The sequence below is a fragment of the Atractosteus spatula genome, chromosome 21 (genome assembly GCF_055471065.1).
Source record: "Atractosteus spatula isolate fAtrSpa1 chromosome 21, fAtrSpa1.hap1, whole genome shotgun sequence".
Taxonomy (NCBI): Eukaryota; Metazoa; Chordata; class Actinopteri; order Semionotiformes; family Lepisosteidae; genus Atractosteus; species Atractosteus spatula.
The window spans coordinates 13,613,062-13,639,189 of record NC_142726.1 but is presented as its reverse complement, the minus strand read 5'-3'; the positions used below and the strand labels follow the sequence as shown (position 1 = coordinate 13,639,189).

At 41.2% G+C, this 26,128-nt stretch overlaps 3 protein-coding genes across 4 annotated transcripts; 2 read left to right on the top strand and 1 right to left on the bottom strand.

The window, feature by feature from the left end:
- Positions 1-136: 136 nt before the first annotated feature.
- On the bottom strand, positions 137-7,842 carry fbxl9 (F-box and leucine rich repeat protein 9). Its single transcript, XM_088939178.1, has 7 exons — positions 7,542-7,842; positions 6,484-6,585; positions 5,017-6,003; positions 4,207-4,425; positions 3,745-3,960; positions 2,149-2,366; positions 137-1,369 (listed from the first exon to the last, which is right to left on the bottom strand). The coding sequence occupies exons 1-7, from the start codon at positions 7,566-7,568 to the stop codon at positions 1,201-1,203; spliced, it is 1,938 nt and encodes a 645-aa protein (XP_088795304.1). The 5' UTR covers positions 7,569-7,842; the 3' UTR covers positions 137-1,200.
- A 1,618-nt stretch (positions 7,843-9,460) lies between these two features.
- On the top strand, positions 9,461-13,861 carry tmem208 (transmembrane protein 208). The gene is made up of 6 exons (XM_088939223.1): positions 9,461-9,641; positions 9,951-10,046; positions 10,273-10,332; positions 10,976-11,112; positions 11,544-11,628; positions 11,951-13,861. The coding sequence occupies exons 1-6, from the start codon at positions 9,636-9,638 to the stop codon at positions 12,086-12,088; spliced, it is 522 nt and encodes a 173-aa protein (XP_088795349.1). The 5' UTR covers positions 9,461-9,635; the 3' UTR covers positions 12,089-13,861.
- An 823-nt stretch (positions 13,862-14,684) lies between these two features.
- Positions 14,685-24,956, top strand: katnb1 (katanin p80 (WD repeat containing) subunit B 1). Of its 2 annotated transcripts, none has more exons than XM_088938704.1 (20): positions 14,685-14,878; positions 15,807-15,877; positions 16,221-16,351; positions 16,788-16,905; positions 17,508-17,608; positions 17,766-17,807; positions 18,739-18,822; positions 19,249-19,364; positions 19,715-19,786; positions 19,995-20,145; positions 20,582-20,766; positions 21,151-21,302; positions 21,576-21,626; positions 22,080-22,141; positions 22,444-22,647; positions 22,806-22,955; positions 23,128-23,204; positions 23,685-23,759; positions 24,057-24,173; positions 24,408-24,956. In XM_088938704.1, the coding sequence occupies exons 2-20, from the start codon at positions 15,838-15,840 to the stop codon at positions 24,538-24,540; spliced, it is 2,061 nt and encodes a 686-aa protein (XP_088794830.1). In that variant the 5' UTR covers positions 14,685-14,878; positions 15,807-15,837; the 3' UTR covers positions 24,541-24,956. The 2 variants fall into 2 exon arrangements, with proteins under 2 accessions (XP_088794830.1, XP_088794829.1); XM_088938703.1 differs by having other exon boundaries at positions 14,746-14,922.
- The last annotated feature ends 1,172 nt before the right edge of the window (positions 24,957-26,128 follow it).

Below are 26,128 nucleotides of genomic sequence, written 5' to 3'. Positions count from 1 at the left end.
TCCTGGCCATTCCCTCCGTTTACAAGTCCAGTTCTCACCACATGCAATTTCACTTTAACATGTGAAGAACCACATCTGTTTATAGCCAATGTTTTTGAAACCGGGTCACCGGTTTGATTCAGGCAGCAAACAAAACACAAGGAAACGTTTTTTTATTGAAGTTCAAAGACTAGTTTATACAGTATACTGACTACACCCAGATACAGATATAAAAAACAGTCCACATCATTGTTACCCTTAACTTTTATTGACTCTTTTATAGGTCAATAGAAACGAGCAGAAGGCATTTGTCGTATTGTAATGAACAGAGCCCCAGAAGGCTTTATTCACTGGAATTGCCTTTATTCATTGAATGCTGGAGAATCACCAGGTACTGAAAGCTACTGTTTTTTAACATTTTGTTGTTTTTTTTAAAGCCTGGGATTCACATCTGCACACGCAGGGTCTTTGCAATATCATTTGTGCAAAAGATGCATATAGATTATAGAACCTTTAAACAGAACCATTTAACACTAAACCCGCAATCTTGAAGTTACATTTATTGCATTGTGCATTAATTAGCTTTCCAGCCCAATGGCAGATGTGCTGATCAGAACCGACATGCTGGAATGTTTCATATTTTTCTTTGAAATGTCACACAACTCAAGGTCTACATCACTGTTTTCTCAGCCTTTTACATCCTGAGCCACACTTACAAAAACAGGAATAATATCCAAGCAGATTACTGTTGATATTATTAACAAATAATATGTGGTACAATGTTAAATCTCAGTTTCCCCATCCTGGCAGGAACTGATAACAGTGACACATGGAGCTCCTGCTAATACCTTCTGGTTTTGTTTTTATTCTGTCAAATTTGAAAAGGCCGAACTCCTGGTGCATGTTGTTCCCACATGTAAGCAGTGTTAGACCGGGGTAACATGCACCATAACCCTTTAGTTACTACATGTAACCAATGAGTACAGACAGTAATTTATTAAGATTTTGTATTTGTCGTGTGTGACAGTTCCAAAATTCTGCGCCACCTCTGTTAGTGTCTTGAGGCTGTGCCACAATGCAGTGGTCAAGACACGCAGGGGGAACAATCAACCTGCAATCATTCCGGTACGTGATTGTTGTCCTGGAGGGACCGCCAATGTTCGTTTGTACCGTTACTGTCTGAGGTCCGGCTGCAGGCCTCTGCGCTTGGCTCTAGCCTGATCACAGGGTGAAGCACAGGTCAGCCCCTCCCACAAACCTGCTGTGGACGTTCTCCAGGAAGGGCAGCTGCGCTTGGAGATGATCCACTCCTGCCATGGTGATTTTCTTGCACATGGACACATCCAGCGTCCTCAGCCTCCTGCAGTGCTGGGCGAGTACGGTCAGGGACCTGGGGGAGTGAGCAGAGGTCATAGGTAGCAGGGACACAAAGGTAGGAGACATATAAAATCAACTCCCCTCGACTACTGCTTGCACTCCCACTTTGTGTTTTTAAATGGCCGATCTAAATCTGTGGGTGTGACTCTCTTCTGCTCTCCAGCAGCTCTTTAACTGTACAACTCACAACTGGGAACTCACTGAAGCTCAGCAGGTGTGAGCCTGGTCAGTAGCTGGATGGGAGACTCCTGGGAAAGCTAAGATTCCTGCTGGAAGAGGTGTTAGTGGGGCCAGTAAGGGCCACTCATCCTGCGGTCCATGTGGGTCCTAATGCCCCAGTATAGTGACGGGGGACACTACACTGCAAAAAGGCACTGTCCTTTGGATGAGACATAAGACCAAGGTCCTGACTCTCTGTGGTCATTTAAAATCCCCGAGTGTTTCTTAAAAAAAGTAGAGGTGTTACCCCTGTGTCCTGGCCAAATTTCCGTCTGGCCTTTACCAATCATGGCCTCCTAATACTCCCCATCTCTGAACTGGCTTCATCACTCTGTTCTCCTCCCCACTGGTAGCTGATGTGTGGGGAGCGTACTGGAGTACTATGGCTGCCATCACATCATCCGGGTTGTTATTATTATTATTATTATTATTATTATTATTATTCAGACCATTAGAACAACATTTTTTCCAGGCCACACATGGAGTCTTCACTATTGCTGCATGTAAAGTTCATGAAGCAGAATCACAGCCTTTCCTGAGACATGACCCCACTGGTACCCCCCACTCTCTGACCTGTTGCTGAGGCCATCGCAGCAGGCCAGCTGCAGATGCTGTAGCCTCTGGAGGTGGGGCGCGGCGCCAGCCAGGCCCTGATCGCTCAGCCCGGGGCAGTGGCTGAGGGAGAGGCTGGTGAGGCCGCGGCAGTGCTGGGACACGGACAGCAAGCTCCGGTCGGTGATCTCGCTCAGCAGGGAGAGGGACAGCTTGCGCAGGTCTGGGAACTGCACCACCTGCAAACAGAACTTCTGCCAGTTTCTTTCCTCTTTCAGCCCAGGAAACATTACAGGGATGTATTTCCCTGTGCCCTGGTTTACCAATGCAATGTCCAATTTGAGACATTGCAACACCTGCAGAAGGTGTGTATATCTGGGAACCCCTGGGCCACAGCAACATCATGTCCTGTTCTCTTGTTCTTTTGGACAGAGCAAGAGGACACCAATGTCTAAAAATTTCAGATGGAGCCCTTGGCACAGCGAATGAAAGAATGTGGGTGACCACGATCAGCTCAAGTGATCACAATTAATAGATTGCCTGTTGAAAAGCTCCTATGAAACACAAGCAGCAGGGCGTGAAAAGCCGGTGTCCAGCCATCACTTGGATTTTGTTATCGGACTCTTTTGATCTTTCAGACACGGCGCAACAGCCTTCTTCCTGTTCGTTATGGTGTGAAATAACAAAAATCTCAACCTGCAGTACAAGCTTTACTACAGTACAGCACATATGTGGATAAACCTTATGACCATCAGGAAATTTAGTGACTTGTTCTTTTAGTAATAAAACCTGGGGGACGGGATATGACTCAATATCAACTTGGGTTTATTGTGAGTCTATTTAATTTAATTTTCAGGAATGAATCAGGTGTGTATTTAGGTTTATGGCTCTGTGTTTTAGCTTCAGATCAAAAAACAATTTCCTTCATGCATGCTCGAATATCAGTGTAAACCCAGATACACAATATAAAATGATTGTATTTGTAACATATTACACTTAAGTCTCCAGGGCTTAACATCCAGCCACAGTGCATATTGGACCTTCTGGTATATGACCAAATGCATTTTTTATTAAGATTTTTAACTTTATTTGGCATTTCTTCTATGCCTTGTAGAGGATTAAAGTAGATCAGCGATTTTTTTTGTTGACTGATAATCCAACACGTTCCAGTGGTCACGGGCCAATCTAGCAAAAGTATATAATCCAGTATTTACAAAAAAATTATCATTAAACTCATGCTGTACTAGATGTACTCCTCGTTTTATCCATAACTTTTAATACAGTAAATAATTCAAAACACAGAAAAATATATGAGTAACAATTTTCTAAAAGCATGCACAAACATACGCTAGTATGAAAAAAGTGATTGTGGTTTTTTGAAAATCTGGTCACCCCTATCCCTCTAGAGCAGGGGGGGAATGATCTACAGTAGCACTTTACCTAGCGACTGCTCCAGTATGGTAAAGACTCCCTCTGCCAATTTCTTTAACATCAGATTACCAGCGTATCCATGTCCAGTCTCTTACACTTGGAGAGTGACAGTAACGCATCAAACAAAGTGATTCAAGTCTGTAGGTGAGCGTGATTGGGTGTTGTCATGGTAACCCCCTCCCTCACCTGGGTGATGCTGCTGTCGGTCAGCTTGCTGCAAGCGGACAGGTCCAGCTCCTGCAGGCCCCTCAGGGCCCGCAGCGAGGCCCCCTCTCTCTCGCCGAGCCGCCCCAGCTCCTCCGCCGTCACCAGCCGTGGCTTCTCCTCGAAGGCCGGTGGTTGCGGAGGGCTAAAGAAGCCCATGTTCCCAAAAGTGCGGCTGAATTTTGGCCCTTTGTCTGCCTGAAAATGAGAGACATGGTGGAAAGGAAAAGAAATGGACACGCCTGTTTTTTTTTGGTTCATAAGTAAAATTTGGGTTCTAAAAGCTACTACACAGCCCCAAAAACATACTCCCTGGTGTCTCGTGGAGCATTTTTTTCCCCTAGGCCAATATCTTTGAGGCCTCCTTCACACAGTCCCAGACCACACTCGTTGTTCAGAATGTTTCTTGCGCCACTCTGTCACTTCTGTGCTTTCCACTCTTACCTCTTCTCTTTCGGGCTGACACTCCTCCGTGGGTTCGACCATTCCCAGCAGCCCCCAGTCCGTCACCTCCTTGCACCAGCCGAGCCGCAGGACCAGCAGGCCGGGCAGGAAGGTGGCGATGCCGCGCACGCTCAGGTCGGTGAGGTACAGACAGGACGTGAGGTCCAGTTCACGCAGGCCGGGGCCCAGGAGCTGGGCCAGGGAGAACACGGCCGAGTCCTGGCAGAGAGGGCAAAGCAAACTTAACATCTCAAGAGACGTCAGCAACAAAAACAAGCCACGCGGCACAACAGGCTGAACTACTGTTCACGGTGGCCGGAAGCCATTATCCTTCACTAAAGAGAAACAAATGACTAATTGAGTCTCTCTGGTTGCTCCTTGAAGTGTGAATGCTTTGCCGGTCCCAGTCCCTATAAAAAGATCAGCCTCTGCTGGTCTGTAGAAGTTCCTCGTAGTTTAAATGCTTAATATCTGATTCGTTTTACAAACTACAAACTTGGGTAATGGTGTGGAATTTTAAATGCTACAAAAATCATACTTTTCTTTCCTATATTAAAGCAGATTTTAATAGCTCACCTTTACTGAGCCTTTTACAATTGTTGGGGTAGATGCTTCTACTTTAATTTGCTCACAAGCAAAATTAAACATGGCAAAGACTTGCCTCATGAAAAGTGCACCTTCATGGATTACACTGATTCCTCTCAAACAAGCCAAAAATAAAATAAATAAAAGTACTCAGAGAATGCGGAATGAGATGATGAACTGAAGAGCTGCTCAGCATGCAATAGAGGAGATCCCAGCTGGATTTACCCTCATATAGGTGCAGCTCCTGAGGCTGAGGGACACCAGCTTTGCCTGAGCTTGTGGAGAAGAGAGCCCTTTGATCATCTCGCTCCCAGTGATGTTACTACACTCGGAAAGGTCTAACGTCTGTAAGCCCTTCAGTTCCATCAGTTTGGACAAACCCTGATCCGTGATCCTCCAGGCTCTCCTGAGATAAAGGCTCCGGATGTCCTTCAGGCTGGACGCAATAGCCAGCACTGCCTTATCAGAGAGTTCGGTGCAGGAGCTGAGGTCCAGGGTTTTCAGGCCCGGCTGGTACTGGCACACTGCAGCTATAGCGGAGTCTGTCAGATCTTTGCAGCCCGGCAGGCTCAGCTCCTCCAGACTGAGACCCTCCACCCGGACCAGGGACTTCAGGGCTTCTGGGGTGATACCGGTGCGCCCCAGATTCAGGCTCCTCAAGGTGTGGGCCCGCTCTCCGATGAACCGGAGCAGGTTCCGGAGGGAGAGGAGGGCTGAGGAGTCGCAGCCTGTGGGCGCCCCCCTGTAGGGGTCAAACTCGAAGGCAATATGGCAACCGGCCAGGCTGAGCCGGGAAAGCTGGGGGGCGCAGGCCGTCAGGCGGCTGAACGTCAGGTCGGAGAGGTAGCGCAGGTTGGACAGGTCCAGCTCCCCTAGCTTTCCTAGGGCCGCGCGCACCTCGCGCCTGCTCTCCTCCTTGGACAGGAAGGTGCCCGACATGAAGAGGCTGTCCAGCCCACTGAGGTCCAGCACCCGCAGTGCTGTCAGCTGGGGCACCAGAGCCATGAAAGAGGACTCCGTGATGCTGCCCCATGGCAGGGAGATACTCTCAAGGCGCGGGCCTAAGTAGAGGGCGACCTGCCTGAGAATGGTCTTGGAGAGGCCGGAGCTGTCCAGGTGGCTGATGGCCACCCCGCAGCAGGGCCGCCCAGCCAGGCTCCGGATCACATCCAGGCAGGCAGAGGATGCTGGGAACTTGTAGGTCAGATTCTTCTGCAAGACAACATCAACAGGTGAAGAATCCTGAATGCTTTAATTCAGCATAAGAGCCATTTTTTCTTTTTTGGTAGACACACTTTCTAAGGATTAACAATGAATAGTGTGAAGTGTAACTATGTCCCAAAAATATCTCTAGGCATTTCCTGGAAATACGAAAATATGAGAAGACACTGCTTTGATGCATTAGTGCAATAAAGCAGAGAGAATATGCAGGTAAGGAGGGGTATTTACTGGACTCTCTGTCAAACAACTGAAAGATGGAAAGTGGTGTTCTCTCTGCAATTCAATATCAACAACACTTTCTCAGATGATCTTGGGGAGATGAGCCCAAATACTTTTTGTGACCTAAAATTAGCTCCTTTCTCCCGACCTATTGAATGTGGAAATTGACGTGATTCTAAAAACTAGCTAAAAAGTAGAAGAAAGCAGGGAACTCTTTTCTGCAGTGAAAGTGTACAATTGTTATGGGATTACCTGAAAGCGGTAGTCCTGACAAGCAATATACCAGCGGCGACAGACCAGGGACGCCTCTTTCCTGTCGGGCATTTGCAGGAAACTCAGAATGTAAGTAATAATCTGTTAAACAAAAGATATCATGTACAATCTGATCTATTTCAAAGTGGGATTAAACATTGAAAGACAGGAAGAGAGTAATAAAGTAGCACTAGATAAATACATTTTCATTATGAATTTAGTTAGTTTTTACCGTGTCCATAGTATAAGCAGCCTTTCCCCTAATTAGAGACACATTTGGCCCAGTCATATGACTCCACCCCAGGGCACAATGACCATTAAAAGCATGTTATATATTTAATCATCCCTATATACTCATTTCATATGTATACAGTAACAGATGTTTTTTTTTCTTTAAAATAATACTGTGAAAAAACGATCTAGCTGAAGACACTAACAATAAGAGCAAAATAAAGAATTAAAAGCCATGCTGCACTGGAGTGCCCTCAACGTACTCCAAACATGCGCCAAACAAATGGGGGGGAAAGTGATATTTATTCTTATGCAAAATTAAGCTCAATTCACAGTATTCTAGAACATAAGACATAAGAAATGACAGAAGGGCATTCAGCCCTCCAGCCCTTTGGCGGTCAGTAGTTAACTGAGCTGGGGATCTCTTCCAGCCAGTTCTTGAAAGAAACCAAGGTATTGGCTTCAACATCCCAGCTCAGCAACATGTTCCATACACCCACAACCCTTTGGGTAAAGACGTGCCTCCTATTCTTGGTTTTAAATGAACTTCCACAGTTTTCATCTGTGCCCTCTGGTTTGTATTTCACTGTTCAATGTCATGTTCACAGTTTCATTATAAGTGAACTACCTATATAATGACACCTAACAATATTACTGATACTTTACTGTGCAACACATGTACTTTTCAGGGCGCAGGTTATTCTTCTTGCAGTACTGAGTACTATGTAAATGTAAAATTGTAAAACTTTGCAAATTTCATAATACAGGTTAACTTGTTTTGTACACCTGCGCAAGTACGTGTTACATAATGCTACACAATGTCTTACCTCAACAGGTAACTGGGGCACCTCCATAATTGAACAGAAAATGAAAAACAAAAAAGGTCCAGACAAACGCTTTAAATAATAATAATAAAATTATGTTCGTAATATTAGTACGGATCTTTACAATACATATATATTTAAAAGGCACACGTTTGTTTAGCCAACCAAAAAAATTCAAACACTTCCCTAGAACAGCACATCTTCTCCAGGCGCAGCTGGGTACTTCATTCGGACCGCAATCAAAGACACGACACCTGTCCCGGACTTTGACACCCCAAACCGACAGTTAATCACCCGTGTCTACAGTAACAACTGAAATGGTAAGATCTCCTGACTGTCACATTCTATGACGCAACGGTGGGAGAACTGTAACTGGGAATTGTAGTTTATCTTCCACGGACCTTTAGTGAACTACACCCTGACGACATACACAAGGCCTATTGATTAAACCCGTTAGGAAGTAGACTTTCGTGGAGTAAAGTTAATAGTTACTATCGGAGAGAGCTTGTGCTCTAAAACACTCCTGTAAAGGCAGATAGCGTGCACCTAACTACATCTAGTTTCGTTTCCTTTTCTGACACGCCCCCTGACAGCGCCCTCCTGAGACTTTATGTTGTTTTGTACAGCCATCTATTCTCGGTGGCGCAAATAGCTCAGATAGATAAGACCAAATCTCTCAAATCACAACTCTCTCTGTTCGAATCTCATCTGGTGTTATTTGTGTGTCCTTTTTATTCATATCCTAAATTTCACGGGAATTCCATTTTTATTTAGTTTATTTAAAAGATGCAGCTCCGCTTTTTGCAGTTTGCAATCGATTTATGTTTTGGACATATTAATTATAAAGCTCACAATGCGTGTGTGAATATTGTTGTGAGCGTGTATTTTTTTCCCCTAGGCATATAAATGAAGCATAAAGTTTGATAAAACATTGCAAAGACACAGTTTTGTCTAAATAATTGTGTAGACTACATCACTGTACTTCATATATATGTATCTTCTTTTAAAAGTAGGCAGATTTCTGTTTTTTATAAATAGCTAAGCTTTTCATCGAAATAATTACGTAACGCAACTGCGTTGTTGATACAGACATGTTTTACGCTGCGCAGTTATATTTAACCAAAGACATTATCAATTAATTTGTTTTGGCTTTACACCAAGTCATATTTCCATTGCACGAATGATTTGAAAAGCATTAAATTAAAAAGTAATCGGACTCGATGCGAGCAGTTGAGCGCACTGATCCTGCTCAACAGCACCCCCTGTCGGAAGAACGGTGCTGTTCGAGGAAATCCGTTCGCCCGAGAGACCTCTGGACACCAGGGGGTTCCCGAAAATCCTGAACTAGGCTGCTGTAAAAACTTAATTGCCTAAATTTACGTGGGTATGTTTTTCTCCCATTTTATTATTTTATGAGTTTGGAGGAAACCAATAACAATTTTTGCCTACTGTCATGATGTTTCAGAGGTAAATCATAGTTGGATTACGCTTCTCATTAACGAATACTGTAGGAATAAGAGGTTAGCTCTGCATCGAAAAGTAAAAAAAGGCCGTGAAATACTCGTTACGTTTTGGCTGGCAGGAGCCGAAACATAGCGTATCTTTAAGTGTATTTGAGCTCATGTTCATTTGGAAACTCGCACTCCCACCCAACTCCACACTCTGACCCCGGTGTGAAGGACAGGACTCGCGGGAAATAAATATGTACAATTTTGATGCCAAACGCAAACTACGGTACACCAACAGCCTGAATTGTTTAGGCACACTACAGTCGTACAATATTTTCCATTTCCAGGCTAGAAGAAATCTTACTGTTAACATACCATGACCGATTGGCCACTGTATAGAACGTGCATTTTACATCTATAGAGGACGCTTCTGTAGAACTTGTACAGCTAGAACTTCTTTTTGATGACGTTAGAGGTGTGCGCCGGAAGTGTTGTCAGCTAATGCTGATGTGTTACATTTAAGGGAAGCTTAAGTTTCTCTTATATTGGTTACATTTCAACTGTTTTTTTTTTAATTGTGGAATTTGATGTCAGCAAGTCGGCAATATTTACAAGCCGGTGTTATAAGAGGGGTTGGATCACTTAGAGGATGGCGGTACGTTGTGTTCACATTTGGAATAAGCAGAATATTCTTGGATTTCAGGTTTTACAATGCTTAACTGAAGTTAACATGAGTCATTTGATTAGTGTAAGAGGGTGAATGAGTACGCCTTTATTTTATTTTCTGGAGTTCAGAGGGACCATTTTTGTAATAGAATAATTTTAAATAGAGCTTAATTTCTCTGATCGTGAAACTGTATTTATACAGAGGGTATTTAGTTAAAAAATGTAAGAAAATGTACCCACTGAAAGGCTAACGGAAGTGTCGAGATCCGCATAACAATCAAATTCTCTCTGATTGCAGCCTAAGGGTAAGGTTGCCACAAAAGGCAAAAAGCAGATCTACGAAGACAATGCGGCCACACTGAAGTTCTATACGCGGGTCATTTTAGGAGCCAATGTAAGTAACCACCCGTTCAGTGACCCCACCTCGCTAATGCCTTCCTTACAATAATAAAATACAGTATCTTATTTACTTTGTAGGATTTGGATGTTTAAACAATTGTTTTAAGAAAGTCAAATATGGTATAACAAATGATAAGATTGTTAATAACGCCGTTTAGCACTGCATTTGGATTATGCTTCTCATAACCTAACGGGAAACTCTTCTCTTTTTTTTTTTGCAGGCGATATTTGCTGCTGTGAACCTCTTACTTTTTTCTAGTTCTGCATCATTTTGGACATGGGTAAGATAGCATTTTTACACTTATAATTCTTTACAATGCAGTTAAACAAATGTAGCTCATATTTATCAGTGTTTTGGTATTTCTTGAAAATTGTTTCTAAATAAAGTTGTATTACTATTATAATATTTGCACCTTGCCCTTTAATTGAACAAGGAATTTAGTACTATTAAAGAGTCAGTCTCTACATACTGAAAAAGTAATTGCAAAACCACTGAACTAGCTGGTGTAGCTGGGGTTCTGGCAATCTTTTGAGGATATTGCATCTAACAGTTTGCAGACTGGAAATGCTTTGTGCTTTTTTATTATCTTTATTTCAAATGCTTCCATTACCCCCTCACTCCTCCTGTATAGATTTAAAAAACTCTGCTAGATAGCTTGGCTGTGGGACTTTTAACAAGTGGTTCTGGTAGAATTCTAGAGCAGCTCAGTTTTAAATTGACAGGCACATCTGTCAGGGTAACAGGTACTGGTGATTGAAGTGGGGGCAGTGGTGTGGAGTACTGGTTTGGAGTTGTAACTAGAAGGTTTTGGGCTCATCCCTTGGCACTGCACTCAGATTATTCCAGCCCAGCTGTGTAAATGAACACAAACTGGGTCTGCTTGGGCTAATAATAGCTCACCTCTTTCTGACACTGTGTGGTAGGCCTTGCTGGTGTTTGCGCTGATGGTATATGGAGCCAGCTATCGGTCCATGTCTGCGATGGCGAAACCCACGTTCTCCGAGGACGGCAGCCTTCTGGATGGGGGAATAGACCTCAACATGGAGCAGGGAATGGCAGAGTGAGTTTTCAGTCTGCAGTGGGGTAGGTGAGCAGGAGCTGCTCTGTAAAAACACATTTCCGTCCCTGGTGAATACTTTTCTGTGTCTGTAGACGTATGTAGGTATTCCCTTTGCATATTGTAGGTTTTTGCTCAGCTAACTGTAGTTAATTCTTTTTAAGAAACAGTTTTTCCCCTTTTATATGAGATAAATGGAGAATTCTGGCTAGCAAACAGAATCAGTTTTTAAATGGATGATCCTTAAAGGTTCTGTACTTAAATTTTTGTTAGCAGATGTAATGGAAACTGTATCGTAAGATATTTGTGGCCAATAAAAGTAACATTTCTGAAGAAGGGATATATTCATGAAGTCTGAGATTTGAATTTTAGAGTATACTTCTGTATTGACAGTCTTTTAATGGGCTTGACTGTTGGATTGTGTTACTTTTCAGGCACCTGAAGGATGTGATTTTACTAACAGCCATTGTGCAGGTCCTCAGCACAATATCTATGTACTTCTGGTATCTTTGGCTCTTGGTAAGCAGATTTCTTTTAGATAACTATATTTTTGTCTTTTAATCTAGTTATCATGGTTATGAGATCTGAATTGACAAATCTTGCAAAACATAAAATTTGCAGAAGCAAGAGTAGGATATTCCTAAAGGTATTTTCTCTCATGTGTGAGAGCCTAAAAATCGGTTCTTGATTGTTTTGGCAAATTCAAGACTGAAAATGTTGCCCATATTCCGTGATTGGCCCCTGTTCTTTTCAAGGAAAGTGCTTCACAATGACGTGTGCCCTGCTGGTGTAAAATGGCAATTTGATGTCTTATTTTGCTTCTCTCCCTGTGCTTCGGCAGGCCCCAGGGAGAGCCCTCTATCTCCTGTGGGTGAACTTCCTGGGACCCTGGTTTTCGGCTGAGTCCCCAGCTGCCAACGAGGAGGTGAACGAGAAGAAGCAGAGAAGACAGGAGCGACGACAAATGAAAAGATTCTAACTCCGAGTTACTGTTTTTTATAAATAGCATATATACACACGACATACAGAAGTGAGAGTCTGTCCATTTTAAATTATTCAGAAAGATTTCGGGGGGGCGTAGAGCTTACAGAAATAAAGATCTCACTGGCGTACACTTGACGAGACAAGAAGGATTTGTTTTAAGGCATTTGTCCATGCCTGTGGAGACAGTGCTGGATACCCATGGCGATCAAAAGGAAAGGAGGAAATAAATGCTCTGAATGCACATATTAATTCATCTGAGCAGTACAGGGACATCAGTTACACAGTGATACTGGTATTTCTACTACGTCTTATGCAACAGCTATACACAGGAGCACTGTTTCATCCATTCATTAGCAGAAAGCTGCACCCCAGGGCCAGTTCCAGAACACTGGGGCTGCTAGTCTGGACTACACCCTGGAGGGGATGCCAGTCCTTCATATGGCACCCATACATACTAGCACACTGCGGCAGTTAAGAGATGCTGCTCAGGATTACACTGCTGGTATTGTATAAATTAACTCATATCACACTGCCATGCCGAGCTTGAAGACAGTTACCCCCCGACTATAATGATTTTAATAATACTGACCGTCGCATCAGTACAGGGTGAGTCAAAATGCTGTCGGCAACTTTGACAGTTTATTCCAAATTAATTACATGGGTTACTGTGACAAGGTTTCAAACGAAAGCATAAATATCAAAGTTTCTAACGGTTACCTTACAATCCTTTGCCATCTGTGGAGGAGAAAACAAAACTTTAGTAAAATAATTGGCATTTATACTTGTCGACATCATTTTGACTCACCCTGTATTTATTACAGTTGATATTTCTTGGATGACTGAATGGATTCAGCCAAATGGATTGATATCTGATTTTGAGGTTCAAAAAGGCGCATTAAGGTGCCCTTTTAGTTATGTTAGCGTAATTTGTGTCTGGGACACCATACTGTAATTATCAGGGCTTTACAATTGTGGAATCTGTGGAGCTGCACTGTATTGCCTACTGTCATGCTTTAAGTAATGGTCTAAGTAGAACTTTACTGGTTTAAAACCAGAAAAATGTTTTTTTCTTCACATGATTTGTTCATTTCTGCTGTTCACATTGTTACTATACCTTAAATAGCCACTGTCTTACTAAGCAGTGCCTTTGATATCCTACAAAGTGGTTGAAATGGAAATCTGTTAAATAATAGAAAGTTTGAAAAGCTTTCTGGCGAAACTGTTAAATGATTGGCGTTATTTTAATTAGTTTATATACACTGTTGCATGTGTTACACTCTTCAGTCAAAACCCCATGCCTGTTAGTGCTCACAAAAAATGGACAAATATGTTGACAGATGCATTTTGCACCTTCCTGGATATAATTCATGGTGGTCATTAGGGTGCATTAATGGATTCATATATGGTGCTTAAATCCAAATATTAAAGGCAGTTTAACAGGTTCTTGTAGACCAAATGATTGTGCCCCTGTAGCGGTTCTCAATTCTACTTTTTAATGAATAATTGCCTCCATCCCAAATTTCCTTAAAGAAATGCTTGCCAATTTCATTCATCTGTCAGGAATCAGTATTGGGTCATATTTTATAGCGCTATTGTTCTCAGCTTGCAAAATACATATGCGAGGTCTGTACCTTTCTCTGCAGGTTGCAGAACACGGTGAAAAGCATGATGCGCGGAGCCGTCTCAGCACGGCGTGATAAAGTGTAATGTCTTAATGTAAATAGAAAAAAAATGCTGTTTCAATAAAAAGGCAATTATCTGCTCAGTTCGTGCTGTCATTAGACTGAATTGATCGTATCCTGCAATTCTTACATGTTGGATTGCAGTCTGTGTTTTTATTGTGCTGAAAGTGTTTTGTGTGATTTAAATCGGGTAACAACACTTATGCTGAAAATAGGCACTATTTTAGTACTAGTACTAAAAATAGTATTAAAAAACATGTTCAGTTTGTGGTATGAATTTAATGCCGGAAACGTTAGGTCTTTATGAGAGGGTTGTTTTTTTCTGTACCTTTCACAGAAAACGTTGCACTGCAAGAGGAGAGGTCTGTTGCTTTCAACATTTAAAAAATGTAACTCAGAAACGTAGCGTAGTCTTAGGTTTCCAAGCATATGGTAACTTAAAAAGAAAGTACAACGACACCATCTAATAGATTAGTCTGCCAGTGTCCTATTATAGATTTGCAAACATTTCAACATTGAGTACAGCAGGTTTGGTTATAAAGGAGCTTTGAATGGAGTAAAACTCGGAAAAATTGAACTGAGCGCTTTGCGTCACGCACAAGCGCCACGAACAGGAAGCTGCGTGACCCCGTCTGCCCTGAATAACACCCTTTCCGATTGGCTGACCCTGTTGCTAAGGTACTTACTGCGACTGTGTGTTGGGGTGTGGATCGGAGAATAGATACTTTAACAAATATCAGTTAAAAGGGTTTTTATGGATTCTTTAAAATAGATGGATTCATCTATTTAATAAAATAGATGCTTCTGTGAATCGTTTAAGCTGAGGAAGGGCTACTATCTTATTTCCAGACGTGGGTAGAGGAGGCAGCTATGCCGCTGTGTTGCTAGGTTGGTAGTTACGAATCGGCCAATAGGAATTTGCGATGGAGAGGGGTGGGTGGGCTGTAAAGGCGAGTGGGTGACAAGCTGGACATGTTATAAACTAGTCAGGAAGAATGGCTGGCTTTTGTTAAAACTATTCAGTGCTTTTTTTTTTAAATGATGCGTCCAACGACTGAGCGTGTGAGCTGCAGGAAGTTTGGATGAACACAGATAAAGGACCGGTAGGTCTCTAGTTCTCATGTCCTATTACATCGATGATGAAACGGTACGGTATTATTTTCTTTCTCTGTTCATTGTTTACTGAAGTTAGTAGTTGTTGCATGTTGCGGGGACTTTCTAGTATTACACCATTCTGTAGTTGGTTGAGCCCGTCACAATTTAATCCACATAAGGTTGTGAAAAATAAAATAGGATATATGAACTTGCGGTAAAACAGGACAGGTACTTTGGTGCCACTACGTTAAGAAGACTCTTAACTTCTATTAGGAAACAACAGCACCTGGTGCACTTTTCCTTTGCCGTAGGTTATAATTTCTGTAAAGGTCGTGAAAGAAAACCATACCATCAATAACGACTGGACTTCTTGGTGGTTCTGCTGCACTTGTTTTGGAAATATAGTGACATCATCTCTCTCTCCACAGCCCAAGAATTAGTTTCCGCATTTCTGAAACCTGTCTTTCAATGTTTTCCACTGATCCTTTGTTTGAACATATACATCGCGCTTATAATTACATTTTCCACTTTTGCGTTACAAATGTGTAGAATATTATCTTGTGACCACTGCTGATATCAGTTGCCAAAGAAGCTTTTAAAATATTAGTACAGTATTCTTCGTCACAATAAAAGACGAGTGTTACCTAGGCAACATCGCTTAGTAATTCAGCACCTTCACTTTATATTGGAGGTATGTCTCATTTAAAACTTAACAGTCGAGATAACCTTACGACGATTTTTATTTTCACAGTTAAAAATAGTCAATGGTTATTAGATCCCCAAATTAATGTGTATTGTGCGATATGTGCATGCTACTTGGCTATGCCACATCGATTTCCGTCCACTAATCTCTTATAAATGCTAACAATTTACCATTTTGTTAATATGACTTGTGATTGCCATTGCTGTTAACTGATACTTTGCTTTCCCCCCAAGATTACTCCAAGCACACAAATGCTCATCAAACATGGCAGCAGCCAACACAACTAAGACTTCTTGGAAACTGCGTGAGTGATTACATTTTCCATGGGGATTTTTTGGATAATTTTTGCTTACTGAAAGGCTGGTCATTGGATCATTATTACATTAATAATATTATGTTTCCTTAGCGTTGCTTAATCACATGTGCAATTAATTACTTTATTAATTTAGGCTTGATGTGTATATCTTTACAGAAAGTCAACAAGTGTTGTTGAAGGAGTGCAACCAGAGTGAGATGCTGACTTTCGGCATTATTTTTTGAGTTGCAGAGCAGGACTTCTGTAGTAGCAATACATGCTCCCAAATCGAGTAGGAGATTTGTTGGGACACAGTAAGTAGATTAAATGTGAAACATGTTGCTTTTCTTAGAGGAGATTGTTGCTCACGCCAGCAATGTCTCATCTCTGGTTCTGGGGCAGACGTCTGGCCGGCTGCTGGCCACCGGAGGAGAGGACTGTCGAGTCAACATCTGGGCTGTCAACAAGCCCAACTGCATCATGGTAACCAGCCTGCTCTGTGCAAACTGCTCTGCTCTGAAGTCTTTTCCTAGGCCTATTGCTCTCTCAAAAAATGCCTTTCCATTCTGTGTTGCCTCAGAGAGACACGAATAGATGGAATATTGCTAGAGATGACTATGTTCCGTTTCTTTCTAACTTTAGCTTTCATTGCAGCTTCATAAAATGTCCTGATAAAATTGTAACACATCTGAGTTATGCCATTGGTAATACAGCTGTTTTAGTCCATGAATTTTTTTACCTTAAGAAATATCTTATATCACATCACATGATGTATATATGAAATAATAGGTTTAGTTGATTGCTCAGACTGGAACTGAGAGAATTTTCCCTCTCTGTACCTTCCAATGTTATCTAAAAAACTTGTCCTCTATTGAGGACACTGGAATAGTGGAATGCAGTCATTGTTCTTCTGTTGCAGAGTTTGATGGGGCACAATAACCCAGTGGAGAGCATTCAGTTCAATAGCTCTGAGGAGCAGGTCGTGGCTGGGTCCCAGTCAGGGTCTTTGCGGGTATGGGACCTCGAAGCAGCCAAAAGTGAGTCTACTGAGGTTTACTTCTGAAGACATACTAGACAGTTTGAATTGCTCTTTCAGTGATAAATCCTTAACCCCCAGAGGTTTCATTTCTCATGTTCCTGGTACGCACATGGTTGCTGTTTCCATGTTGTTAAGTGCTGTAAAGCGCTTTGTGGCAAACTGTTGTAGAGAGGACTATAGCAAATAAAGGGATTGTTTGTGGTTATGAAATTCTTGAACTAAAAGCAGGGATAATTGGCTTGTTGAGTCAATAGCGAAAGTAAAAATGTGTAACAAATTGTAACAAACCCTAGTTTGTTACAAGAAAGCAGTTCCTATTGCAGAACAAAGTACTAATACTCATTCTAAAATATTATAGGGCCATGTTAATAGAAAGTTTGTTGCATTAAGTTTTTTAAAAAGATCCAAAATGAAAAATGTTTACATTTTTAGGTCTTGTTTAAAGATCCTGAAAGATTTAATACAGTTCTATTCGGCTTCTAAAGGTTTTTGATAGTACACAGAAAACTGATTGTGATATCTGAGTGGTTGGTGCCTGCTGTTTGAAATGCTGTATGTAGTGTATGAAGATGATGCTCTAAATATCTTTTTTTGCTTTAGTTTTGCGAAACCTATCTGGGCACAAAGCAAATGTCTGCAGCCTTGATTTTCACCCATTTGGGGATTATGTGGCTTCGGGTTCGATGGACACAAATATCAAGGTGCGTGGATGCCTTGTCTAGCACCCTCACCTCGGAGAAAGCGAATTGTTGCATATATGCATACCGAATATGTTCTATTTTGGAGCAGGTAGAGCAGTCTAAACCACGTACAGATAATTTTTTTACTTGAGTTTAAATGTTACTTTTTGTTTTATAGCTGTGGGATATCAGAAGAAAAGGATGCGTGTTTAGGTATAAGGTAAGAAAAACCACGACTATGCTGTAAAAATTGGTAAAAGCAAAAAGTATGCAATTATTATTGTCTGTTTTTAATACGGTAGGGTCTCCACATCTGTGAATTTGCTCATTTACAATTGAGTGCAGCTGACAGGGTCTGGGATGGAAGAAAGGCGGAGTGGGATGAAACTGAGCTGAAGGTTGTTAAACACTTTCAAACTGGCATTGCACCAGACTAGGATTGTGAGATGAATCTAGTTAATGAATGAGGCTCTCACCTACCCCCACCATGCAACATTAAAGAGGTGGATTTGGTTATAAGTGAATATAGCTGCTTGTGATGGTTCTCTGCAGTATTATTACCCTACTGTGTTACAATGCAATACTTACTTCACAGCCATGTAGACCACACTAGTATAAATTAGGATTTTATATACTATACTGTATTACAAATGAAGTGTTATTTTGAGATAATCAGGCATAGATACTTGATTATCATGGTGGGTTATTATCTCGTCTCTTCTTTAATCTCATGTTGGGCACAATGATGGAAATTTTAATTTAGAGGGTGTGGTTTGTTGGTTCCCTGGATTAGTGGATGAAACTTTTAATTTCCTGTCTTGGAGGAAAGAGGCTTTTTTTTTGTTTTTGTTGTTGTTAGCATTCATGGTCATAATTTAGTGTTAAGTTTTGCAATGCAGAATAAAAAATGTTTTTTTTTTCTATGTTTCTAAAGTAGTGTTAAACTTCCATTTCAGGGGGTGTGCACAGCACATTGTTTTCAGTGAACGAGAAGTGCTTTTTTGTTATTTTTTTTTGTAATGTTTGCCCTTCATGATTCTGGTTTCCTGTTGATGATAAAAGACTCATCCTGGGTGCACCATGGGTTCTGTTGTGATGGTGTTCCCTGGTTTGGTGTGCATGTTCAGCTGATCGTGCTCTTCTTTCCTCAGGGACACACCCAGGCTGTCAGGTGTCTGGCCTTCAGTCCAGATGGGAAATGGCTGTCTTCAGCAAGCGATGACAGCACAGTAAAAGTAAGAGCTCCAGAGCAGGCTTGCACCTGAGTATATTTGTTTTGTGTAATTCACAATGTTTGTGCATTATCTTTCTTTAGCATTTTTATTTGTGCATGTGCATTTGAATAGGTTATCCATCTAAAAGCCTTTAAATAAAACAAACCAAGCAAAAGTTCAAAATACAAGTGTACAGTAAATGGGTTGTAGCAATATATGCACTTTTAGCCTTTTTAAAATGGACAATTTGTATTATTTATCAATGATCCCCTTATGATCATGGCCTTTTTAATGTCCCCAGAGATAGGGTTTTGGGTCTAAATGCTGAATGTTTGCTAATAGATTTACACTAGAAGGAGGCACCTCTGTTCACATTTTATACCATAATCAAGTGACAGTTTGTTCCTTCTGCAGGAGTCATTTTGAGACCTTTTATCTTTTTTTCAGCTATGGGATCTGACAGCTGGAAAGATGATTACTGAATTCACAGCTCACACAGGCCCTGTCAATATTGTCAAGTTTCATCCTAATGAGTACCTGCTGGCATCAGGCAGCTCAGACAGGTACAGTTGTGGAAGGAACGCTGGATTTCTTCATCTCTTTTTTTTCCTTGGTGCAACCCCTTTAGTAACCATTGCTTGTGGAGAATGTGGGAAACTGACAGTTTTTGAAGTCTGAACACTGTTTGTTTAGAGACGTTAACAAAGTATATAATCGCGTGTCTGGCCTTCAAGAAATTACTCTCCTAACAGACAAATAGGAAGAGAGAATGTTGTTATTAAGTTGGTATAATGTATGTAATGCTTCTGGATTTTCACATAGTGAAGCACAGAAAGCATCACAACACTTAAAATCTATTACACTGTTCAAATTCAATTTAAAAAACGGATCCTGCGTTTCTCCTTTCATTTAGGACAATAAAGCTCTGGGATCTGGAAAAGTTTAAGATGATTGGCTCCACTGAAGGAGAGACGGGCCCTGTCAGGTGGGTTTCCTTTCCTTACTATGTGGCGCTGCTGGATTGTTTTAGCAATCCTGTAAAACCTAGTCTTTGGTGCATTTTTATCCCGGATCAGCTTTGGTCTGCTTTCAGAACCTTGTGTTACACTGTGTAAAATATTAAATATTTCTGCCTTAATAGTGCTTTCTGCAGAGCTCTCTCTGACTTGATCTTTCTTCCGGTCAACCTCCAGATGTATAGCCTTTAACCCTGATGGGTGCTGCCTGTACAGTGGCTCCCAGGACTGCCTCAGGGTGTATGGTTGGGAGCCAGACCGCTGTTTTGATGTGGTGCCTGTGAGCTGGGGTAAGGTGGCAGACCTGGCCCTCTGCAACAACCAGCTGGTATGTATTCAGACTGCAGAGTTTTTGGGCTTCTTATAGCGCTGACATGCAGTGAGGTGTGTTCACATGTATTGGCGGATCTATTTTAAAGGTAGTGATGGATATTGCTTTCAAAACAAAGCTACTGTTTTTTTTTTGTGCTGTTCGTTAATTTGTACCCTGGTTAATACTGTCAAGAGCTTTAAAGATGTATTTAATAGATATAACAAGTCACAAATGCTGTCCTGATTCTTTTTTAAATGATAGGAGATGTAAAAAATTAATTGCATAGTAAATTAACTAAATTAAATGATTATAGCAAAAGGCTCCTAAAATGTTAGATGGATTTGTGAATTTTTTAATCCTTCACATGTATGATTTAATGTCAGATATAAAATGTCCCTGCATAAAATCTTATGTTGTCCAGTAATTTCTGGCTCTGTCCCTCTGCCCCGAGATCGGAGTGTCTATCAGTCAGTCTGTCGTCTCCTCCCATGTTGTGGACCTGAACCGAGTGAAGAAGTCAGGTTCTGTGATTCAAAGTCTGGTTCAGGATGACAAGCCGCTCAGTGAGCCCCCAGCCAAGGGTGCTACAATTCGGCGCAATTATGAGCGTCCGCTCACAACCTGTAGCAAACAGAGGTAACTATCCCTACTCCTACAGCAGCATCTGCTATGCCAGTGAAGATGGCATTACTACTGCTTTGTCTACCCCATCCTGTACTCAGCAGTTTGAAGCCAGTATTCTGCATACTAAATTACCTGCGATTCATCACGTTTTACTTTTCTGAAATGAACTACAATTGTTGTTTGTATCTTTACATACAGTATATATCTCCTATATGCTTTGAAACTGAAACTGATGCATATTAAAATATCACAATAGTCAAAGGGCCTAGTCTTCAGGTGTTTTTCCCCTAATGTCAGACAGTCTATTCTGCATCATCGTCAGTGCTGTCTGTCAACCGTACGCATGTTCCTTCAAGCCTGTAATGTACGATGGTGCCCGACTGTGTCCCTGCTCAGGGTGAAGCAGAACTCGGAAAGTGAGCGCCGCAGCCCCGAAGGGGAGAGGCGCAGCCCCAGCAGCGAGGAGGAGCGGGACGAGAAGGAGTCTACCGCCGAGATCCGCAATGCAGAGGATTACAAGGAGATCTTCCAGCCAAAGAGTGCAATATGTATGCAGCCAGGCACCCAAAACCTGCATCTCCCTTTGCTGCTGCTTCTTATTTCTTCTTTATTCACAGCTTTCCTGTTATTGTCCCCTGTTTGCTCACTGTCTTCTGGCAAAATTTCATTTTTCAGTATTTCATGTGCTTTGGCCTTTGGAAAGAACATCAGGATGCCATGTTTGGGTCAACATGAATTTTCACAGTATTTAATGTTGTTGATCTTATTTTTCTCTGTCTGTGCAACAGTGGACATATGTGACTCTCTTGTTCACTTCACAGCTCGCACCCCCCCTAAGAAGAGTGAGCCCTTCCCTGCACCCCTGGAAGATGGTGGGTTTCACGGGATAAATTATTCTTGAGTATGAGTGCATATTGTTATTATTTAACCTGAAATATGGGAATATGTGAGAAACATATTTCCTCACAAAGCACTGGCATTATGAGAGCAAGTGGTGGGAAATGCTCCACTTTCAACTTATTTCCACTTTTAAAACATCTTTTTTTAAGCTAAGATGTGTGGAAGTACCTAAGCAGACATTTTATGGGTCTGAGTTTGGGTTTAGATGTTTTCACTTAGAGTATTCTCTCTAAATTCTCTCTATTCTTGTTTAAACGGGGAATTTTTTTTTTATCTTTGATGGGTAACCTTTTATGATGTTCCTCTTGAATGTTAAGTGGTAGCATATAACTAGTACACTGTTAATAGAGGAAATATAAGTTCATCTTAATTGAAGTTCTTTGATTTCAATATTTTTGGGCATTGCCTGTTTCTCTTGTTTATAGAGACGTTTCCAGTGAAGCCAAACTCTGCAATTGAGATGACTCCCATTCCAGACAAACATGCAGTAGGTGTTGAACCACAAATTCTGATTATAGAAAAAATACAGCAGCTAATAAAAACTGTATATTTTATTCAATATTCTGGATTTGTGTTCCAATAAATAAACCTTTTTCCATTTTTAAATGTTATAAGCTAACTGAGAGGTGATAAATCCTGGGATTCTGCAGATATATCAGATATGTAGTAAAAGCACAACCAGTGGAACATGAGAACACCAAGAATAAAAGCTGTTCAGTCTCCTGAAACAGGGCATGGATGGTATATGATTTTATGTGATGTAATTACTCATACTTCCTTTCATTACAGCCTGAGATTCTTAAAATACCAGCCATAACAACATCTACCCCTATCAGTCGGGTGGATCCGGCCATAGTGCCCCCTACCAGTCGCCCATTGCCTGTGATTAACCCAGCCAACCGGCCAGTGGCGGGGATGAAGCCTGCTGAGCCTGCTGTCATACTCGCCTCACGGAATGAACCCATTGGGCTGAATGTGGCTGACTTCCTCCCAGTACGTCTGCCAAGCGCTTCTTTCTTGGCATTGGAGACAAAGCTACAGCTGGACATGTCTGTTTTCCTACCGGTCCTATAATGCATGTGTGTTTTGTTGGAGGTGAGGTGTATACATATTTTTTTTTTCCTTAATGAATGTTGATTTTGCCTCCTTAGCCAGCAAAAAGTAACAAGCAACCAGCCTTGAACGATGATGATGCCTTGACTCAGATAAGAAAAGGTCATGACACCATGCGTGTGATGCTGTCTAGTCGCCTTAAGAACTTGGATACAGTCAGAGCTGTGTGGAGCTGTGGGGATATGAAGGCAAGTGTTTAGAGCCTGTGAAGACTATTCAATTGTATGTTTTTTATTATATGAAAAAAAGTTTGATTTTTTTTTGTGACTTTGTGACATTGCTTGAGTAACAAAATTCAGACTTTTCAGGTAGACAACTACCTGCTTGATTTAAACTTTATCTGCTGCCTTCCTGTTTCAGACTTCCCTGGACTCTGCGATTTCCATTAATGATCTTTCTATTGTGGTCGACATCCTAAACATTATCAACCTTAAACCGTGAGTTGTGCTTCAGTGCTTTCTAAATTGCTGCATTCAGATCTTCAGGATAGCATCTCATTACATGTAGGCTAGGCTTCTTTTTCATGAAGCAGATTCTTACATTTTTCCACATTGTATTTGAAGTATAACATTGCTGCTTTCACTTCCCCAGCCTTTTAATATACTAGGGAATGAAAGCAAATGTACCTTTTGCACTGCGATATTATGAGAAATATTAAGGTTAAAAGCAAGGAAATTGTATTCAAATCATGCTGCACATTGAATGCTTTCCAATAAACTGCCTTTAATTAACATTTAGAGAATTTGTGTTAAGGCTACAGATCACAGCTTTTTCTTAACTTATTGATTGGGGATGCAAGATGTTCTTTAGCTAGAAATGCATTGAAACTTGGAAGTGCAGTTAAAACTCAAAAGTCATTAAAACTCATACTTCTGTTATAAACGCTGGAGACTAATATAATTTCTCTTTTCCTCAAGATCGCTTTGGAAACTGGACCTCTGCACATCTATCCTTCCCCAGATTGAGGAGCTGCTGCAAAGCAAGTATGAGAGGTGAGTAGACAATCCAGAGAGATCAAGGCAAGTTCCTTACTGAAACTTCCAGCTCCATTTCATTTATATCCACTTTTAATATTAACAGAATCATTTTTATTTAATTAAAATGGATAATACTGGATTTATTCAATATTATCAAAATTAAATTTTTGGAAATTGTTTGCATTAAATATATTTTGCTTGTTAAAGTAATGCTACTGAATCCTGGTATCCATTTTAAAGTGGAATTTTAAGACCTCCTCCCACAATTTTTTGCCCTGAAGAATAAAATGTTACTCTCCTTGTGCTTCTCAGCTATGTCCAAACAGGCTGCACCTCCTTAAGACTCATACTGAAACGTTTTTGGCCCCTGATTTCTGACACTCTGACTGCACCCCCTTCTGTTGGGGTTGATATTACAAGGGAAGAAAGGTGAGAACTCCTGTCTTTTAGAAAATAAAAGGATAGTTTTACTGTCTCTTCAATAGCTCTCTTTGGCATGACTTTGAAATAAAAGAAGTGATTAGAAAATGAATAAATGGATTTCATATATCAAAAAAACATCTTTAATGTTAAGATAAGAAATGTTATTGATGTGGCGTACATTGTTCCTGCATGCATTTTTAACCTCTCTTCCTCTGAACTGTCTGATACCCTCCCTTGCAGACATCAGAAGTGTAAGGCATGTTACAAGCAGCTGAAGAACCTGAGTAACGTTGTGAAGAATAAAGCTGGCCAGGTGGGTAGGCATGGAAGTGCCTTCAAGGAGCTGCAGCTACTCATGACTCCTTTGGACTGAAAGTACTTCTCTCCCAGACCCTTTCCTCCTTGTTAAACTGTTGTTGCTCTCTGCCATGGTTTAAAATGGCAAAAGCAAAGCACTTATCACTGAGCTTGGATGTTGGACGCTGATGGAACAGAGAAAGCTGATGGAGGAGTTGTGATGCACTGATGGCAGGGACTGTGCTCCGCTGAATACCCACAATGCTGCAGGATCGTCTGATGGCTCCAGGTGTTGACAGTTGTGTTTCAGTACCCTGTGACCATGGGCCACACGAAGATGGGTTTGAAATGTGGCAGGTTTTTCTATTCTTTTGTTCTGATCACGTTTTAATGTTTTCATTATTTTTACATTTTTTTGAGATGCTGAGGACATAGTCCAGCTTGGATTTGTCATGGGCAGGAGCATAAAAAATAAAACTATTTTGCAAAGTATGCAGACTCTGCTGACATGTTCTATACAAATTGTCATCATATGAAAATACAATGTGCTGCATTTCTTCTAGTTCCTAGTACCTACTGTAGTTCCAAACATTGGACTGGGGGTCTCCAGGACCAGTAATTCCTTTAGGTTACCTTAGATGGCTTGTTTCGTGATTAGGATCATTTGCTAAGAAACTGGTGAATTAAGCAAGGAATATGCTTAAGAGAAGACCAGTAATTAGAGGCTGAAGGATACAGGATTATGACATGTTCCTAATGATCTCTCAATTAGTTAATATTCAGTTTTATTGATTGTTACACTGTTCCAGGCCCTATAGACATTGATTAAAACCTGGGCCTCTCTCGGATCACTATTGGGAGAACCCTCTCCTAGTAGCTATGATTTTTACATTTAAGCTTTTATGCGTCACGCTGTGGTGAAACCTCACAGGTGAACTGGAGCAATCGGATGAAAAGTGGTTTCAGTTTTAACTCCGGCAAGAGCAATATAAAGTAACCCGATTTCCACCTGCAGACTAAAGCATAATATCAGCAGAATATTAGCACTTGGTTTATAGTTACTGCCATTACTATTAACTTTAGATATTTTTTGGTTAAAGTTATAGGTTTATATAGTAATAAATGTATATTTAAATGTTTTGTATGTATATAGTGCAATATTACCAGCACATGCACAAAATTATCTGTTACTCTGTTATCCTTTTCAATAGTTCCTTCTCTTTAGGTCACAGGTTAAGGATGATTGAAATGTATATGTGAAACGGCAAGATTGCTGTTGTCCCAGCCACAAACAGCTTAAGCACAAACGATGACACCCACTGCATTTGTTAGTGCTTTCGTTCCCGAGATATAGGGCCTTTGGGGGGGGGGGGGGGTCATGTGACCATGCAGGCGGCTTTGACCGCTAGTAACCTCCTATGGAAAATTCAAGCACTCTGTCACTGGATGCGAGAGTATGAATGTCTGCAATTTCGTTTCACTGTTTGCCGGGGGACGGTTGATTTTGCCTTTAATACCAGTCATTTCTGTCCATTTGTGTGAACAGGAAAATTGTTTGTGTCTACTATCTTACCGTCATCGCAGGAGTTGCGGGTTTAGCCTTAAAAAGCGAACATTAGCAAACAATTGCATGTTCTTGAAAGAGGCTTTAATTGGCACATCTT

Excerpts from the sequence above, each read along its gene's own strand:
- katnb1 (XM_088938703.1), top strand. Across the intron at positions 20,146-20,581 it reads CCCTCTGCAACAACCAGCTG|ATCGGAGTGTCTATCAGTCA; the intron begins GTATGTATTCAG and ends CTCTGCCCCGAG. Across the intron at positions 20,767-21,150 it reads ACAACCTGTAGCAAACAGAG|GGTGAAGCAGAACTCGGAAA; the intron begins GTAACTATCCCT and ends GTCCCTGCTCAG.
- tmem208 (XM_088939223.1), top strand. Across the intron at positions 10,333-10,975 it reads CTGCATCATTTTGGACATGG|GCCTTGCTGGTGTTTGCGCT; the intron begins GTAAGATAGCAT and ends ACTGTGTGGTAG. Across the intron at positions 11,629-11,950 it reads TCTGGTATCTTTGGCTCTTG|GCCCCAGGGAGAGCCCTCTA; the intron begins GTAAGCAGATTT and ends GTGCTTCGGCAG.
- fbxl9 (XM_088939178.1), bottom strand. The coding sequence starts at position 7,568 with ATGGAGGTGCCCCAGTTACCTGTTGAG. Across the intron at positions 6,586-7,541 it reads TGCCCCAGTTACCTGTTGAG|ATTATTACTTACATTCTGAG; the intron begins GTAAGACATTGT and ends TTTGTTTAACAG. Across the intron at positions 2,367-3,744 it reads CCGACAGCAGCATCACCCAG|GTGGTGCAGTTCCCAGACCT; the intron begins GTGAGGGAGGGG and ends TTCTGTTTGCAG.